Source organism: Pholcus phalangioides, unplaced genomic scaffold (genome assembly GCF_987345545.1).
Source record: "Pholcus phalangioides strain wild (caught in Gottingen) unplaced genomic scaffold, Ppha-v1.0 ptg000001l_1, whole genome shotgun sequence".
Taxonomy (NCBI): domain Eukaryota; kingdom Metazoa; phylum Arthropoda; class Arachnida; order Araneae; family Pholcidae; genus Pholcus; species Pholcus phalangioides.
The window spans coordinates 11,564,075-11,580,893 of NW_028301594.1; the positions used below are offsets into that span (position 1 = coordinate 11,564,075).

A 16,819-nucleotide genomic window follows, 5' to 3' on the forward strand; every position below is an offset into this window, starting at 1 on the left:
AATGCCGTCGGAAAAAGCACTGTTGTGAAACTGTTTGAGAAAAAGGGTCATCAATAATACAGTGTGAAATTCCAGTGTTGTCGACAAAGCAGTATGAAATGATATTGTTGTCAAGAAAACAGTTTGAAATGACATTATTGTCGAGAATTTTATTTCAAAAATGTACCGTTGCCAAGAACCCAATTCTAAAAGGTCAAAGCCATTGTATATTGCTAAGACGAAGCTGGGCTGGAAGAGATCTCGGCAACGGGATACGTTCTTTGGCAGAGTGATGACGTTCATTCATTCAGATCATAAAAACCGAAGAGCTACGAAATCCATTAAAGATTGATCAAGGGGTTTGACTATTTGATGATAACATAGTGTTACAAGACGTTCTCATTTTTTGATGTCATTTTAATCGACTTCATTACATTGTTGAAATTTGTCTTATTTTCAGTGTTCCAGAATTTTTTTCCTTTTTCCTTTGAAGGGAAAAAAAATATACTGCGTGTTCCATTGTACTTGTATAAATCCATACCAGTATAATGAAGCATACGGGACCATCTTCTAGAGCAGTGGTTCTTAATATTTGGAAGCCCGCGGTCCAGTTTACTTCTTTTTTGTTTGTGGAAGGCACGATCATACGCACGACTAATGCATTATAAATGAGGGAAAATGAAACAGTAAATCACTTACGGCCCCGGTTTGACCAATGGTATCGGGCCGCAGTCCGGTGGCTGAGGAAACACTGTTCTAGAGTAAGGATCTTCAACCTTCCAGACATTGTGGGCCAGAGAAATATTCCCATAAATCCCGATGGTCAGCAAGTAATACTGAGATATCCACAATCAAAACAGTGACATCTTAAGGAGAGGGAGGGCAACGGTTGCTCAGGGCTCAGAGACAAACGGGGGGGGGGGGTGCCCTATATTATTAGAGAATTTCATTTATTCTAAAATTATTTTTTTCCCATTAAATATGAATTTCCACTGATTCTAAAATTATTGTTTCTCAATAATTTTGAAATTATTTTTAATTAAAGCTGAAATTATTTGTAAGAGTATAATTTTGAAAATACTTCTTCCACCAATTCTGGAATACATTTCTTCTTTGAGGTTTTTTTTCAACATTTATCTAAATTCTGTAACTGTTTAAATGTTTTTGTTGGTTGGCCACTGCAAAAGCTTCGAGAGCATCACGTGGCCCACGAACCATGCTTTGAAGGCTCCTGATCTGGAGCTACAGTCCGGAAACAGCTTTTGAAGAAGAAAACCACACCATTCATCTTGAAAATACCACTGTTCGCTTAACAACAGCTAATGAATGTCGTTTATTGGACAGGTGTTACCTTGGATCATTTCAACAGCATCATGGACAAAGCATTATTCCGAGCTACGTGGAAATTTAGATACTAGAAATGACGTACCAATTAAGATACTTTTCAAAATCATAACATCAGATCTCATTGTCATGGTGTCCCCCTGTGCACCTGAGTTCCTCCCCTCCGTCGTGTGTTGGTGGGCTCGGGTGATAAGATGACCCTGGCGTTGCTTCTTCCATTCAGAAATAAATAAAATTGGGGGGGGGGGAGACACTCAATGCCGATTCATTAATTAATACCCTCCATTAAAAAGCATATCCTAAAAATACTATGCAATCGTAAATGCAATTTTTTTTTGAGCTGATATTTTTTCATAGTTGATGACATGTATGAAAAGCCTGAAAAATCGTAAAAAACTCTATCTTGAATTGCACTGCTTATACAGGGCCTTGAAGTTGTCGTCTAGACTCTAGAGCCTCAAAAATCGCCCTTAAAATAAATATATTGAGGTAACATTATATTCAATATGTAATTACTTTTTTTGTGATTCAAACTACAGGGTGTCTTGTAAGGGCTGATGCGACCTTTATTTCATCAACAGTATGTCGTAGAGGTGTAGTTTCAATTTAAAAAATGCTCAAAAAAGAGGCGTTCAAAAACTGCTCTGTACCAGTTTTGAGGGTGAAAACACAATGTGTAACAAAATAAAAAAAAAATCTAAATTTTTATACCCCCCCCCCCTTTGTCCTCTAACTTCCAATTAGAAAGTTGTTACCCTGTCTCTCCTGAGGCTAACGAAATAAAAGTTCCAAGTTTTTATGTGCAATATTCGCTGAGATATTCGAATTCAAAAATCGGAGAAAAGTTGGGAAAGGACAGCATAAACGAGGGAAAGGAGCGCTATGTCCGTTAATTTTTGAAGTTTTTCATAATTTTTCTCCCATATTTGAGTTCAAATATTTTAGGCGAATATTGTACTTGAAAACGTGGAATTTTTTTCTGTTGGCCCCAGGAGAGACAGCGTAACAACTTTCTAATTGGAAGTTAGAGAACAGGGTGAGCGTATAAAAATCAGACTTTTTATTTTATTTAGACACTGTATTTTCACTCTCGAAACTGGTACAGGGTAATTTTTGAACGTCTTTTGAGTATTTTTTGAATTGGAATCATACCTCTACGACGGACGGTTGATGAGATAAATGCCGCATTAGCACTTACAGGACACCCTGTATAGTGAGAAAAAAAAATCGGGTTTTAAGGTAGAAAAAAGAATGAAAAATAAAAAAAAACCTTTTAACAAATTAGGGAAATCACAGCCGCACATGCTCTCAACAAAGAGTTGTTGTCGTTAATTAGGACATCTACCAGTCAATTCAAAATATAAAATGGAAAGGAAAATGACCTCAGCTTATGTGCAAAGTCGATTCTGAATCTTATATTCGAACGAGCTGCAGTAGTAATGAATGTCTATAAGACCCTTTGCATATATGCAAATCTACGCATTCAAGGGCTAAAAGCGACTCTGATTGGAAAACAGTTGTTGTTCTTTGTTGGTGAAATGGTGTCATCTGTTGTAAACATAGTTAATGGACATTGCCAAGGGTGCGAACATGTGCCCTCATTTCTGTGTCTCTGAATCTGGTAAACAAAGTTAGCAGCCTTAACACAGTGATTAACTGATATTATATACAAATAGACATATACTATGAACCCGGTGTTAGGTTCGCCAATACGCATCTAGATTCGTGATTCAGGCATCAAAATTCAATTTTTAGGGTGGTTTTTTTAATATTCATTTTCACACATGCAGAAAGATTTAAAATTAACTTTTGTGAAACATATTTACCATCCAGAAGCTATGATGCCTGTACGGATGGTTGAAAAGTTACGTGAAAATCAAGGAATAAATATATATATTATACAACATGGTCAGAAACATTAAAAAAAAAGAACATGCATATACAATACGAAAAAGACAAATTTTACTCCTCCGAATTTCGTTGAGGAGTGAAAATGCTCCTTCAAATTTTAGATAATTTTTTTAATGATTTCTCACTGATAGAAGATATATATATACCCTCTTTTTATAAAAATTTCCCTTGAAATTTTGGAGAGGAAGAGGAAATTACTCTAGAAAATTATATTTTCCGATAATACTATATGAATCAATAATGTTTCAACTGAAGCTGATCCTAGCCGCTGTAAAAGCATTCTCAGCAGCAGCCATCGAAACCGTAAAAGTAGCTGCTTATCTTCCAGAAATCTCGGTACTTTCAAGAAGATATCATCTTATATCCTCAACGATGAAACCATCGATGCTTTTTCGCAGCTTGTATGTGTCATGCCGTAAAGAATATGAAAAATCTGGCAATCATCAACAGTTCTTTTCAAGTCCCAGGGGTAGAGGTGATAAAGACGTGGAAAAGCAAAACCATTGTGCGAAAACAAAGGTGACCTTGCGAATATTATTAATTGATACACAGTGTGAGGGCGTAGAATTCTCTGGGCCTTTTCTCAAGGAAATAAAAAAGAAAAGACACCGAATGTTCTCCAGGGAAAATCTGGCAGAATATCAGACAGATGACTAAACTACCAAGACACCAAGCTTTTGTGCCAGATTGAAGTACAAAAAAAAAATCAAACATGGCTAACGTAAGAGGAAGAAATGCCCTCTTCCTACAACTACTATCATGTTTATTAGTACTCGTCCAATATTTTTATGTAGTTTTCAACAATTTCGAAAGTTTCTTTGCCAAACAGTATATTAATTCTAGGTAAAAAAAAAACGTAAAAACTCATTTTATTTTTAAGATTTTTCTTTTTTCATGTTTTAGACACACATTTTATCAAATATCTAATTATTTTACAGGCAGAACTCCGAAGAAAAGAAGAGCGAGAAAATGGCGGATGACGAATACGATGAAGAGGAAATCGATATTGATGCTATCGATGACGAAGAAACCTTAATCGAAATGGTGCGTATTTCTAATCTTGAATGGTCTAGATTAGTGATGGTGGGAAAACTACGGCCCGCGGGTCAGATGCGCCTCACCAAGGTGTTCCCGTAGAAAAGTATCAGTATACATAACACAATAAATACTTTGGCTGACCATATTTCCTTCATAAAAAAATGCGGAAAATAGAAAATCGGTATCCATACGGATATCACAAATTATCGCCAAAAAAAAGCAGTCAAATGTAAGTCAAGTTGCCAATAATAGCCAAAAAAAAATTGAAAAAGGCAAGTAAAGTTGCCAACTATCGCTAAAATTGCTGAAAAACATATCTTGAACTGGAATAAAATTGAAATTGGAAAAAAAAAATCGCTAATGGCGGAAAGTAGAGGGCTTCCGCAAGACGCAATAGGTGAAAATTTATAATTCACCAAACAAAACGTATGTTTGACAAATATGTGAGATTAATATGTTTATCGACAAGAATATTAATTATGATACAAGTCATATTATGATAATTATGCTAAGTCATGAAAATAATCTTAATTCTTGATTTAAAAAGTTCAAGCAAGCCTCATTTAAATAAGAAAGAAAACAGCTGTGTTGTGCCAACAATTTGCCACATTTGTGCAATTTACGCACATTAGTGATGTGCCAACAATTTGAGTCTCAGTGTTGTGTCAACAATAGGCTTCTCGGTGTTGTAAGAACCTTTTTGAGACTTGATATTGTTCCAACGATAGTATATGAATGATAGCATTTTAATGTTGTAGCAACTATTTGGACTCACTTTCATTTTCAAATTTCTCAAGTCATAATGGTTCGAATCATAGAATATAAACTATTTCAAACAAAAACTTAATTTTGGCATCTGCTGATTCTATTTGAACTAATTTTTTCTCTAACTATTCTAGTCACTAACCTGATGACCCTTTGATCTCGTTACAAATATTTCACGAGTCAGTCGGCAGTTTTGAAAAAGAATGAAGAATGTTCGAATTAAATATGGGAAAGCTACTGAAAAATCCTTGTAGTTTTATTAGATACCTTCAAAATACTGCTAATTTTAATACAGATCTTCAAAAACTCACAGTTGAGGGGACTCAATCCTGTGATCTGATAAAGAAGACGAAAGTACAAGTATTCAATGTATTGCTGTTTTCACTGCATGCTGGATTACACTGCTAATGAGCTACACTTACAGGAATCGATTATATGTGTTATGTTTATCGTTATTGTTATGGTTTAGTCATCTTTTCTCCCTACTAACAGTGAATTACAACGTACAGGATGTCCGGATAGTGACTTCGCAATTTTAAAGGTGTGTAACGAAAAAAACTATCATCGATAGAAATGCATAATTGCAGAATTTTTATCGGGTAAGGGAGAGAAATTTTAAACATTAATAAATTTACGAATTGGTAACTAATGTTTCAGATGGCGCTGCAGTCTGTAGAAGCTGAATGAGGTTAGTTGCAAGAATCACATGTTACGGTCGCATATGAAAATTTACGGATACCTGTGGCAAAGTCTATACCTGAACGGCACGCATGCATTTCAGCCGTGATATTACTGTTTTTTCAATGGTTTTGTTTCTGAATTTGGTGGTAGAACTGGCCTTTAAAATGATCTAACAGAAAGTTCTGGTGTTACCACTAATTTAGAAAAATTCAATATGGTTCAAAATTTACTGGCTCCCCAATAAAAATACCGCAAACGTTTTTTAATGCAATAAAAGTTTTGGTTTTTCACTTTCAAATCTGTCTACACATTTTCTTCTCATTGTCCCTGTATTTGAAACATAAAATTGGAAATGGTCATTTGAGCTTTAGTCAATGGAAGCACATCATCATACGTTTAAACTTGTTTTTATTTCATAGTTAGATGAAACTGAAGATTTCGACGAACGAAAAAGGATCCGAGACCGGCTCATGAAAGTTCAGCATGAGATAAGAGGTGATAATTTTATGATATCTATATACAAATGAAGAATTTATAAAATATAAAAATAATATGCTTGTTAAAAGTTTTCTCTAATACCAGATTTTATGATTTTGCATGTTTTCCGATCAGATAAGTAAGTATAGTGTGAAATTTTGTTAATTGAAAAATTACTAATTTCAATTGAAAGCAAAGCGAGCGGAAATGATGAAGAGAAGAGAAGAAGAAAGAGATCAAAGATTGAAACAAAAAGTGAAGGAAGCCGATGAGAAGAAGAAGAGAACTCTTAACATGTACGACCAAATGGCCAAATCTGCACCCGCTGGTGCCAAGAAAGTTATGGATGCCAACATATACAAGTACAATGATGGTCAGTAGTCATTTAATTGCTAAAGAAGTAGTTTCAAAAACATTATATAAAAATGAGCAAAAGCTAATTACAAAAACACACAAACATATAAATTAAATAAAGGTAATTCCAAAAATATTAAAATATAGAAGCATATATTAGAATAAAAAAATTAAGAACAGGAATAAGTTCATATCATAAACAAGTTTGATATCTATTAAGAAACATGCAAATGAAGGCATTTTTAAAACGTTCGACATCATAGTTTTGAAGAAAAAAGAAAATAGGAAAAAATGCTGATTTTTCCAAAACTGTAATAAGGTAAGAAAAAAAATGGATTCATTGAATAATAACTGAAGAGAATTATCATGTAAATACTTGCAGAAAAATTCAAAAATCAAAATCGTTTTATCTGATTCGATCGTCGAAATACGAGATTTGTTCAAAAAGTATCCGACCATAATTTTTCGTGCGTGAAACAATAAAGCTAGGGAAGTGTGGTTTGGTGCACGTATGTAAACAATCCAGTGCGCATGCTTGAATTTTTTTCTGCCTGCAAAAGCTACCAGTCGCCAGTAGACCGTTGATGAGTGTGAGGAAGTGAGCTCTGTCGAATTTTCGTCTTTGACAAAATGGCAGGAAAAACTTGAACAACGCCACTACATTGAATTCCCGAGTGAAAACAATTCCCAAGATTCTCCAGTCTCGGAGATGAAGAAATGTTCACCACAGCGAGATAAAGGAGTAGTACAACCACTTCAAAGACGGCCGCAAATCAAGGGAGAGTGAACTCGTTCCGGTAGACCCTCAACATCCAGAATTCAGATCGTTGACTGACTAAGTGAGGACAGGATCAGAGAATTTGCAGACGAGGCAAGCATTAGTATGGGATCCGCCCATTCCATTTTGATTGACGATTTGGTCTTCGGCAATGTCAAAGTCATGCTTACCATTTTCTTTGACTCCAGTGGCGTGGTTCATCACGAATGCGCATTGTATGACACAACAATCACCAAGGAGTACTTTTAAGAGGTTCTGCGTTGCAATCGGCAGCTCTATCACGATAAATGCAGTTGCGTTGTTCACGTTTTTCTTGCCATTTTGTCAAAAATGGAAATGCGACACGTGGCTCTCGCTTGCACTCCCTCACTCATGGTGGTCTGACGGCGACCGGAGGCTTCTGCAGGCACGAAAAAATTCAAGCATGCGCACTAGAATCGCCTGGAAACGTGCAACACACTAACGCACGAAAAATTATGGTCGAATATTTTTGAACAAATTACGTAATTGGAAGTGAACAAGTTGATACAACACATGTATACAGGGTGTCCCGTAAGTGCCTAATAATGCCTTTATCTCATCAACCGTCTGTCGTAGAGGTATGATTCCAATTTAAAAAATGCTCAAAAGGCGTTCAAAAATTACCCTGCACCAGTTTCGAGAGTGAAAATACAGTGGGTCACAAAATAAGAAATACGGTCCTCTTGTCCTCTAACTTCCAATTAGAAAATTGTTGCCATGTATCTCCTGAGGCCAACAGAAAAAATTCCATGTTTCTAAGTCCAATATTCGCTAAGATATTTGAATTCAGAAATCATAGAAAAGTTATGAAAGAACAGCAAAAAGTAACGGACAAGGCCCTTTCCATCATTTATGCTGCCCTTTCCTGACTTTTCTTCGGTTTTTGAACTCGAATATCTCAGCGTATTTTGCACTTAAATATTTGTATTTTTCTTTGTTGGCCTCAGGAAACACATGGCAATAACTTTTTAATTGGAAATGAGAAGACAGGAGGACGTATAGAGATTTAGATTTTTTTATTTAGTTTCGCACTGTATTTTCTCTTTCAAAACTGGTACAGGGTAATTTTTCAAACCCTTTTGAGCATTTTTTAAATTTAAACAAAATCTCTACGATTGACTGTTGATGAGGTAATGACCGCAACAGCACTTACAGAACATCCTGTATATGATGAAGAAACGTTTGTGTCAAAATCAAAAATTTATGTATTTTTAAAAATTTATTTTGTACATTTCAAACGTTTTAGTTGTTGGGTTTCTAAAGCACACATACTAACAGTCTGAAATATATGGGATAAAACATTAAAAAAATCAAAATAATAATACAGGGTAGGCGAAAAGTCCGTGAAAAATTTAAAAAATAAATATCATATCAACCAATTAACGTAAAAAAGAGCTGTTTGCTGTAAAATACTTATTATGGCGTAGAGTTTTTTTAAATGACAAATTTAAAAAATAGTTGAAAATTTCACTCACAGATCGTGCTTAAAAACCTAAAAGAAAACCTCGACATAATACATAAATAGTATCGAAAATTTCCTCCAGTTTATGGATTGGACGATATAGACCCCTGTTATGACCACCCCGGTGTAACCAACACCGAATCGAAGACATGAACCACAGAAGTGATCGACACTCTTCCGCAATCGATATTATTAGCAGATATGGGGGTTGACATAAAACAAACATGCTCAACCTATGGCCCACGGGCCAAATGTGGCCCTTGGTGTCATCCGATGTGGCCCACGACCTCAAACCTAATTTTGCAAAAATTAACTAAGTGACATATTCACAGGTCACTTGAGTGACCAGAGCATTCAAGCGACCCGTGGTGCTGCATCAATCAAGCAGCTCACGATACATTTACAGATCACTCAAGTGGCTCGCGGCATATTTATTGGTCACTCAAGTGAATTGCGGCACAGTTTCATAGCATTTAAGCGGCACTCTGTGTAATAAGTTCCACATCAATTATGTTACAGCGGCACAGTTCCATATCACTCAAGTGGTCCGCTCACATTTTCAGATTACTTAAGTGACCCGTCGCGTTGTTCCCGATAACTTAAGTGGCCCGCAACATGTTTTCAAACCGATGAAGTGGCCCTCACTCACCTAAAGGTTGATCACCCCTGAGATAAAGCATAATTTAGGCCAAGGGTCTTCGCCCTCTCGGGCACGGCCGGTAAAACTGAAACTTCCCACAAAGCTCGCGGGCCATCAAGTCATGCAATTGAATGACATCTTAATAGAAGGACCAGTTGGGTCTCGAGTTAAACAGAGGCAAAAATAATTGAAGACTTATTTGTTCTGAAATTATTTCTTTTATTAATTATCAATTTTTGTTAGTTCTGAAAATATTTTTAACACTGATTTTGAAAAAGTTTTTGATTAATTACTGATGAAATTAATTAATTCTAAGAGATTAATTTTAATCTGAATTCAATCATTTTTTAAATTTCTTCTCCTTATATTTTGAAATCATTTCTTTCAATAATTATGTAATTATTCTTGTATTGATTGTGAAATAATTTACATCAAAAATTACGAAATCATTTCTCTCGTTGATTTCATATGTTAATTTTTTTCACTAATTTTAAAATTGTTTGTTTCAAAATTATTTCTTCCATTAATTTTGAAATTATTTCTTCCATTAATTTTGAAATTATTTCTTTCATAATTTTCAAAATTATTTCTTTCATAATTTTCAAAATTATTTATTTCATTAATTTCAAAATTATTTCTTTCATTAATTTCAAAATTACTCCTTCCATTTATTCTGGAATTATTTTCCCATTTATTCTGGAATTATTTTCCCATTTATTCTGGAATTATTTTCCCATTTATTCTATAATTATTTTCCCATTTATTCTATAATTATTTTCCCATTTATTCTATAATTATTTTCCCATTTATTCTATAATTATTTTCCCATTTATTCTATAATTATTTCTTCCATTTATTCTAGAATTAATCGTTTCTCAATGTTTTCAACAATTCTCTCAAAATGATCGGTGGGCCAAAAAAAAGCTCTGAGAGCTAAATGTGTCCCGGGCCATGCTTTCAAGATCCCTGGTTTAGGTGTAGTTTGAGCATCAAAGAATGCTCATATTGATATGCGAGTTTTATTGAAATATTAATCATGATCTGTATCTTTCACATTCAAGAGTGTTATGTCGAATTTCTACGATACAATGTCATCTAATAGTGAAATTTCTAACTAGTTTTGATTTTAAAAAAAAACAACTCTATCTCTCTTTCGCTCGATCATCATTTTAGCACAAACCGCACTTTTTTATGTCAATTGATTGATTTCTTTTTTATTAATTTTTATAACCATTTTTTTTCCGTGTAACACATTTTAATTTACTGCAGACTTGATGCAGCGCTTTATATCTCCCCGAGTGTTGCTTATACACTATAATTAGCAATTTCATGGACAACTGGTAACATTGTGTTGTTGTTGTCGCCAGAATTGGCAACAACCCGAATACGATCCAATTTCCCATATTTATCTCTCTAAAATGCGTTCACCCTAATAATAATAAAATAATAACATCGTGTATAGTATTTAATTGTATCTGATTATATTTTTTCATACTCTACAATAGTGTTGAAAATGTCAACCTCGGTTATAACGACAAAATTTCATGAAATCTTCGATGTCGTTATAACCGGGTATGACTATATTTGAGTTTATTGAAAAAGAAAAATTTTCTTATTCTTGTCTTCCAGCTACCAGCAGGCCGGATTCACCTTCACCAGCTGCCCAACCTAAGGATCTTGTAGAAGATGCTATACGACAACGTGCAAGAGAAGCTGAACTTCGTAAGAAAAGGATTCTGGCGGCTTATGACCATGCCGCCAAGTCTGGACCTGCTGGCCCGAAAATCGTCAATTTCGATAATTTCAAGAGAGCTGATGGTAAGGAGAGACACCATGTATCACTCACTAATTATGAGAACATTGAGTCCTACGAATGAAATTATTTTTAAATTATCAAACTATACAAGATTTCACACCAACCCTTTAATAATTTTTATTGAATATTATTAGTGTCCAACTTTACACCACCTAGTCCTGGCACTGGTTTTAGTTGCACCTTCAGCATGTCTGGTGGAATACCACAAACGAAGATCGAAAAAGGTAAAATGCATTTACTATTTTATACATATTTTGTGGTCAAACTATGTATTGAGACACTCATAACACTATATGAAACAAAAAAAAAACGTTTCTTTTTCTTGGGTAGAAGTTGTTATTTCTGTGTTTGCTTAGCTCGAATAATCATGAATATGATGATTATTTCCCCCAAACGTTGTTTTTGTGGTGAGCGGTTCGATATTTGTCAATTGGTCATTTACCATTGGTTGCTTGCGTGACTGTCATTGAAAATGACAAAAAAAGCACTTTCGCACTGATAATAAATATAAAAACTGTGCAAATAAATTTTAAAATATAAGTCCCGTATCTGGACATTTAACCAAAAATAAAATTTGAGTTAAAATAAAATTCTAAATTTAATAGATAATAATACTTTTTCCATCTGTGTTCTCACACATGTATACTTCATATTCCCCTTTTTTGCTCTCAAAATAATTACCATGATATTTTCGATGTGTTCACCCTTATAAACATGCTTCAAGTCGAGAATTCTTTGGTGAAGGTTCTCTTTTTGGGTAAATATCCATACTTTCTTTGAATTTTTCTAGATAAGCGTGGAGAAAATGAGATGTGCCATTTGGCGAAACATTGGATATTGTATTTTTGAATAGATTTTTATGCTTTTCCACATGCTCAAGATGGTTTTTTGGTTCAGCTGTTACTTAAGAACCCATTAAGCATGCATATAGATATACTGTATTTTAAGCTTATTTATCAGTCTTTGACTTTTTGAAGTTCTTTTTATTCCACAGGCTCAGATCCTCACATAAGTTGTCTGCTATGGCCTTAACAATCATAATTGTATTGGCTGGGTTTAGGTTGCTTGTTATCTGAAGAGTTCTTGTCAAGATCTGGCTGGTGACTACTACTACTACTTAACCGAACATGCACCTCGTACACATACCTCAACTTTCCGGCCGGTGACTACTGGTTGAGTGTATTTCTTCTTCTGGCTCAGATGTTAGAACAGTTTTCCAACCTTTCTTCGTCATACCCCACCAAAGCATATTGTAAATATTTATGCGCTTTCCCTTCTTCAAGAGACACACGCGGGATTTGTGGGGGGATACGAGGGCCAATGCACCCCCCCCCCCCAAGATGATTGAAAATTGAAAAAAAAATTGTAATTTCCTTGGGGAGATTCTTTGCGTTCCTCTCAAACCTCGAATTAGCCTGTATGCTTCCGGTCCGAAAAGTAGGTCCTGTTTACACCCCTTGCCCACTTTCCGTGACACATAGAGTTCTTATTATTCGAAAACTCCAATCCACGCGTAGCATGCCCAAAAGACTTTCATTTTTCCTTCGAACCGAGCACAACTCCGGTGTATCGCTAAATGGGCAATTTACTAGTTGTCCCGGAAGTGTGAATGTGTATACCTAACAGTATGAGTGGATATCTAGTGTGGTGTCAGATTTTTTCAGTGCTGCCATCTATATTTCAGAAGTGAAGTGAGTGAAGTGTAATGATTGACTATTTGTATCGTTGTAAGCCTGTTGCTCTGTGTAGCAAGACTTTTTAACGGGTAAATCATCTCGCATTCACACCTCGAAATTGTGAATCACAGAAAACCAACTTCAGCTGACCCCCACTGCGGCTGAATGGTAGGGTTCTAACCCGGGTCCTTGCGATGTGAATCCGTCACTATGACCACTCCTTCGATCACCACAGCGGCTGCCCAAAAGATTATTAACCGGATCTAAAGCCGAGGTTTTCAACCTTTGAGACGGTGTGGGCCAAAAAAAAAAAATCTAAGAAGCCCAATGGCCAACTTGTCAAATATACAACCCTATAATTATTAAATAATTTTATTTATTCTGGGATCTTTTTTTTAAATTAAATATGAATTTCCATTAATTTTGGAATTATTTCCTTGTTAAATATATAAGTTCTCATCAATTCTGAAATTATCTTTCCGTTAGATATGAATTTGCATTGATATTTAATTGTTTGCCTTACCATATATGCATTTTCACCAGTTTTTAAATTATTTTTTCTTTGGATATGAACTTCATTAATTCTTAATTTTCTATTAGTTCTCAAATTATCAAATATTTAATTTTCATTGAATTCGAAATTATGTTTTCAATAGATGTGAAAATTTTCGCGGTTCTGACATTATTTTTCCACCAAATATGATTTTTTAACTAACTCTGAGAAATCATTTTGTCATCACATATGAACTTTTAAAAATCCTGATCGCTCCCACTAAAAGTCCAGTCACGCCCCCCCCCCCTCCTTAAAAACTATATTGTTCCGTTATGAGCCGTTGGCACCACGTTGAGAATCACTGTGTTTTTCAGGTTTCTTCTAATCGTCAGTCATCCTCAGTTGTGGGCATCACAGTCGTATTTTATGTGATCGGTGACGTTTTTGATCGAAGCGTTTACAAACGCTCTCCTACAAATAATAGGTCTTTCATACTTCTCAATATTTTGCATTTATATTGATGTCCGACTATTCTGCTTGATATGTTTATTTGTGCTCGATTGTATTAAAAAAATAAAAATCAAATGCATATTTTTGCAGCTCCGATGACCCCAGTCTCTGACATGGACAAACCCAACTTTGGACGTGGTGAAGAAGACTTAGACCCTATGGAACGGGCCATAAGAGCACGGAAAAAAGAGGCCGACGAACGGAAGAGAAGAACATTAGCCGCTTACGACATTGTAGCCAAGACAGGACCCGTTGGTCCTAAGACCGTTGTCCTGGAAGAATTTCGGGATCTGGAAGGTAAAAACTATCATGCTAGTTTCTTATTACTTTTTTAAATTTTATTTTCGCATGACGCTGATCTGATTCGCGCTTTAACCGTTTATATAATGACGGTACTTTAAAGTACCAGGTTAGATAATTTGTTTTGAACTAACCGTTAAAAATTTTTTTTGTCTTTAATTATACAAATACAAGGCCACAACAGGCAAAATGCCCAACTAGATGGCTGAGAAAAAGGATGCCCATAACAAATATGAATATGGATGTCATACATGGCAAAATAGATCAAAAATGACCTACCAAATAATTTTATTATTATCTCTCTCATTACATTTATACTTTTATTTTAATGTATTATAATTTTCGTATATTCTACTTTTCACAATGTCGTATGCGAAAGTTAAAACCGTGCGGAGCGAACAGAACAGTCTCTTGAGATTAAGCGCCATCTATTGGGAAAAGTGTAAAGATTTAGTTTCAGTTCCTTTGATATCATCTTCGGCAAGGGTGCACAAACTTTTCAGGCCGCGGACCAGAGACTTTTGTTTACGGGTTGGCAATATGACCTGTATTTTTTCCCCTTAATTTCAATAAGGCTTAATTGAATTTTTGGAATCGAGAATTTAGATTATTTTCATGACATAATAGATTGATAATTTTCATAATATCATTTATAATTAATTATGGTCATTTAAATATATTTATCTCACATATTCGTCAAACATATATGGTACTTCTTTTTGGTGAATTACATTTTTGCCCATAGCGTCTTGCAGTAGCTTTAATTTCCCGCAATTGTTGTCGATGTTTCAGCAATTTTTTTGGCTGTAATTTGCAACTTTACTTTTGCAACTGCCTTTGACAATTTTTTTTCGCCGTAACTAGGTTATATCCCGTATAGATACCGTATTTTTATAAAGGAAATATGGTCAGCCTAGGCATTCATCGTGTTGTGTGTATTGATATTTTTCTAGTGGGACACCTTCTGAAGTGCCGGGTGGAACTCATTCGCGGGCCGCAAGTTGTGCACCCCTGAACTACGGTATTGTTTCCAGCAGTTCCTTAATCTTCGAAATTAATGGTTAATTTTAATGGTCGTGTAAATGTTAACGGTAATGGTTAACGAATTAATGGTAACTAAATAAATAATGACTCTCACATAAATACCGGTCTTTTTAAAAAAAGAAATTAAAATTCTTTGAAGTTTATCAACGTCAACAGATGGCAGCAGTACAACCGAGATTGAATTGTTTGATAAACTGATATTGAATCGAAAAAAAATTTTGCGCGGGTTTTTTTTCTCTTTTGACTGTCACTATCAGTTTTACAGCAGAAGAACGAAAAAAAAAAAAAAAAAAAAAAAATATATATATATATATATATATATATATATATATTTAATTCTCCCGATACATAAATTAGGAAAAAAGTAAAATTACGTGTTTCTGCCATTTCAAGAGCCATTTATTTTGGCGAAGTGCGGGGAAAAAAAATTCACCTACAATAAATATTATTTTTTTCGATGAGTTATAAAGTAATGTTATTATTAGATAAAGTTCTCTCTCCTAAACGGTGTGCCGATGACTGAATTAAATCGTGCGCAACATGTGGTGCTAATTGCATGGGGAGAGGGGGGAGGGAAGCAAAATTTTATCAGTGGCAAATTTCAATTTTTTGAAGGGAAAAAATTAAGTCTATACTAAAATCGAACCTTATTAAAGTTGGGATGGGAGTAAAAAGCCCCAAATACAAGCCTGTGTGTGCGTGATATTCATTTTTCATCATTGGCCTCATTAGGATTTAATGAAACATCCCTTATATACGCAATCGCCCCATACTTTAGAAAGATCTACCGTTGTGCCCCAAAAAAATTCAACGACATCTGAAAAATGTGAACTTTTGATGCAACTATTCACGTGGCACTCTTAGAACCATGACTTGTCCCTCTGTTGCACGTGTACTACTACCACTAAACCATACATGTACCTCGTCCACATTCCGCTGTGGAATTTCTAACGAATTGGTTGCACGTGTACTACAGATTGCCTACCTTTGTATTAGAATTTGAAACACCTTGCGGCCGCATTGGTGATGGGCGAAAGGTCAGTGCTAACTGGTGAATATAACCATAATCCCAATTTTTACTTTCAATTTAACTTCATCCTAGAATATCACATGACACGAATAATTGATGGTGACTATGATGAACTGTTTGTGGGATCTCTGGGAATTAAGGCAATTATCCCTAATTCAAAGTCTCACGGCTCAAGCTACGAGATATGAATCGCTTCAGAACAAAATAAACGAAATCTCATCTCATTTCTAAAAATGCCACGAACGTAAAAAGTTTCAGAATTCCTATTCTAAAAGTTCATGGTAAAAATCCACTTGATTTTAAAGTATATACCGAACTACGAACTTTTACCATAATGTTTTGGAGAAACTATTTTCCGGTCGATAGATGGCAGCAGAAGTTCCATATCTCAATTACACTGTATTCAACATTGTTATAGACTCCATCTGAGTTTCAGAATTTAATCTATAGATGTCAGCACGATAAATAGTTTGGTCATCCAATCACATCAACGGAATGAC

At 35.0% G+C, this 16,819-nt stretch overlaps 1 protein-coding gene across 1 annotated transcript in view; it reads left to right on the forward strand.

Annotated features, from left to right (window-relative positions):
- Positions 1–16,819, forward strand: part of LOC149089885 (uncharacterized) — a 29,644-nt gene that overhangs the window by 12,048 nt on the left and 777 nt on the right. The window contains exons 2-7 of the mRNA XM_089254317.1: positions 4,173–4,278; positions 6,138–6,213; positions 6,389–6,568; positions 11,080–11,268; positions 11,401–11,490; positions 14,036–14,242. Coding sequence (XP_089110443.1) covers positions 4,204–4,278; positions 6,138–6,213; positions 6,389–6,568; positions 11,080–11,268; positions 11,401–11,490; positions 14,036–14,242 — 817 coding nt within the window. The 5' untranslated portion in view covers positions 4,173–4,203. The remainder of the gene's footprint in view (positions 1–4,172; positions 4,279–6,137; positions 6,214–6,388; positions 6,569–11,079; positions 11,269–11,400; positions 11,491–14,035; positions 14,243–16,819) is intronic.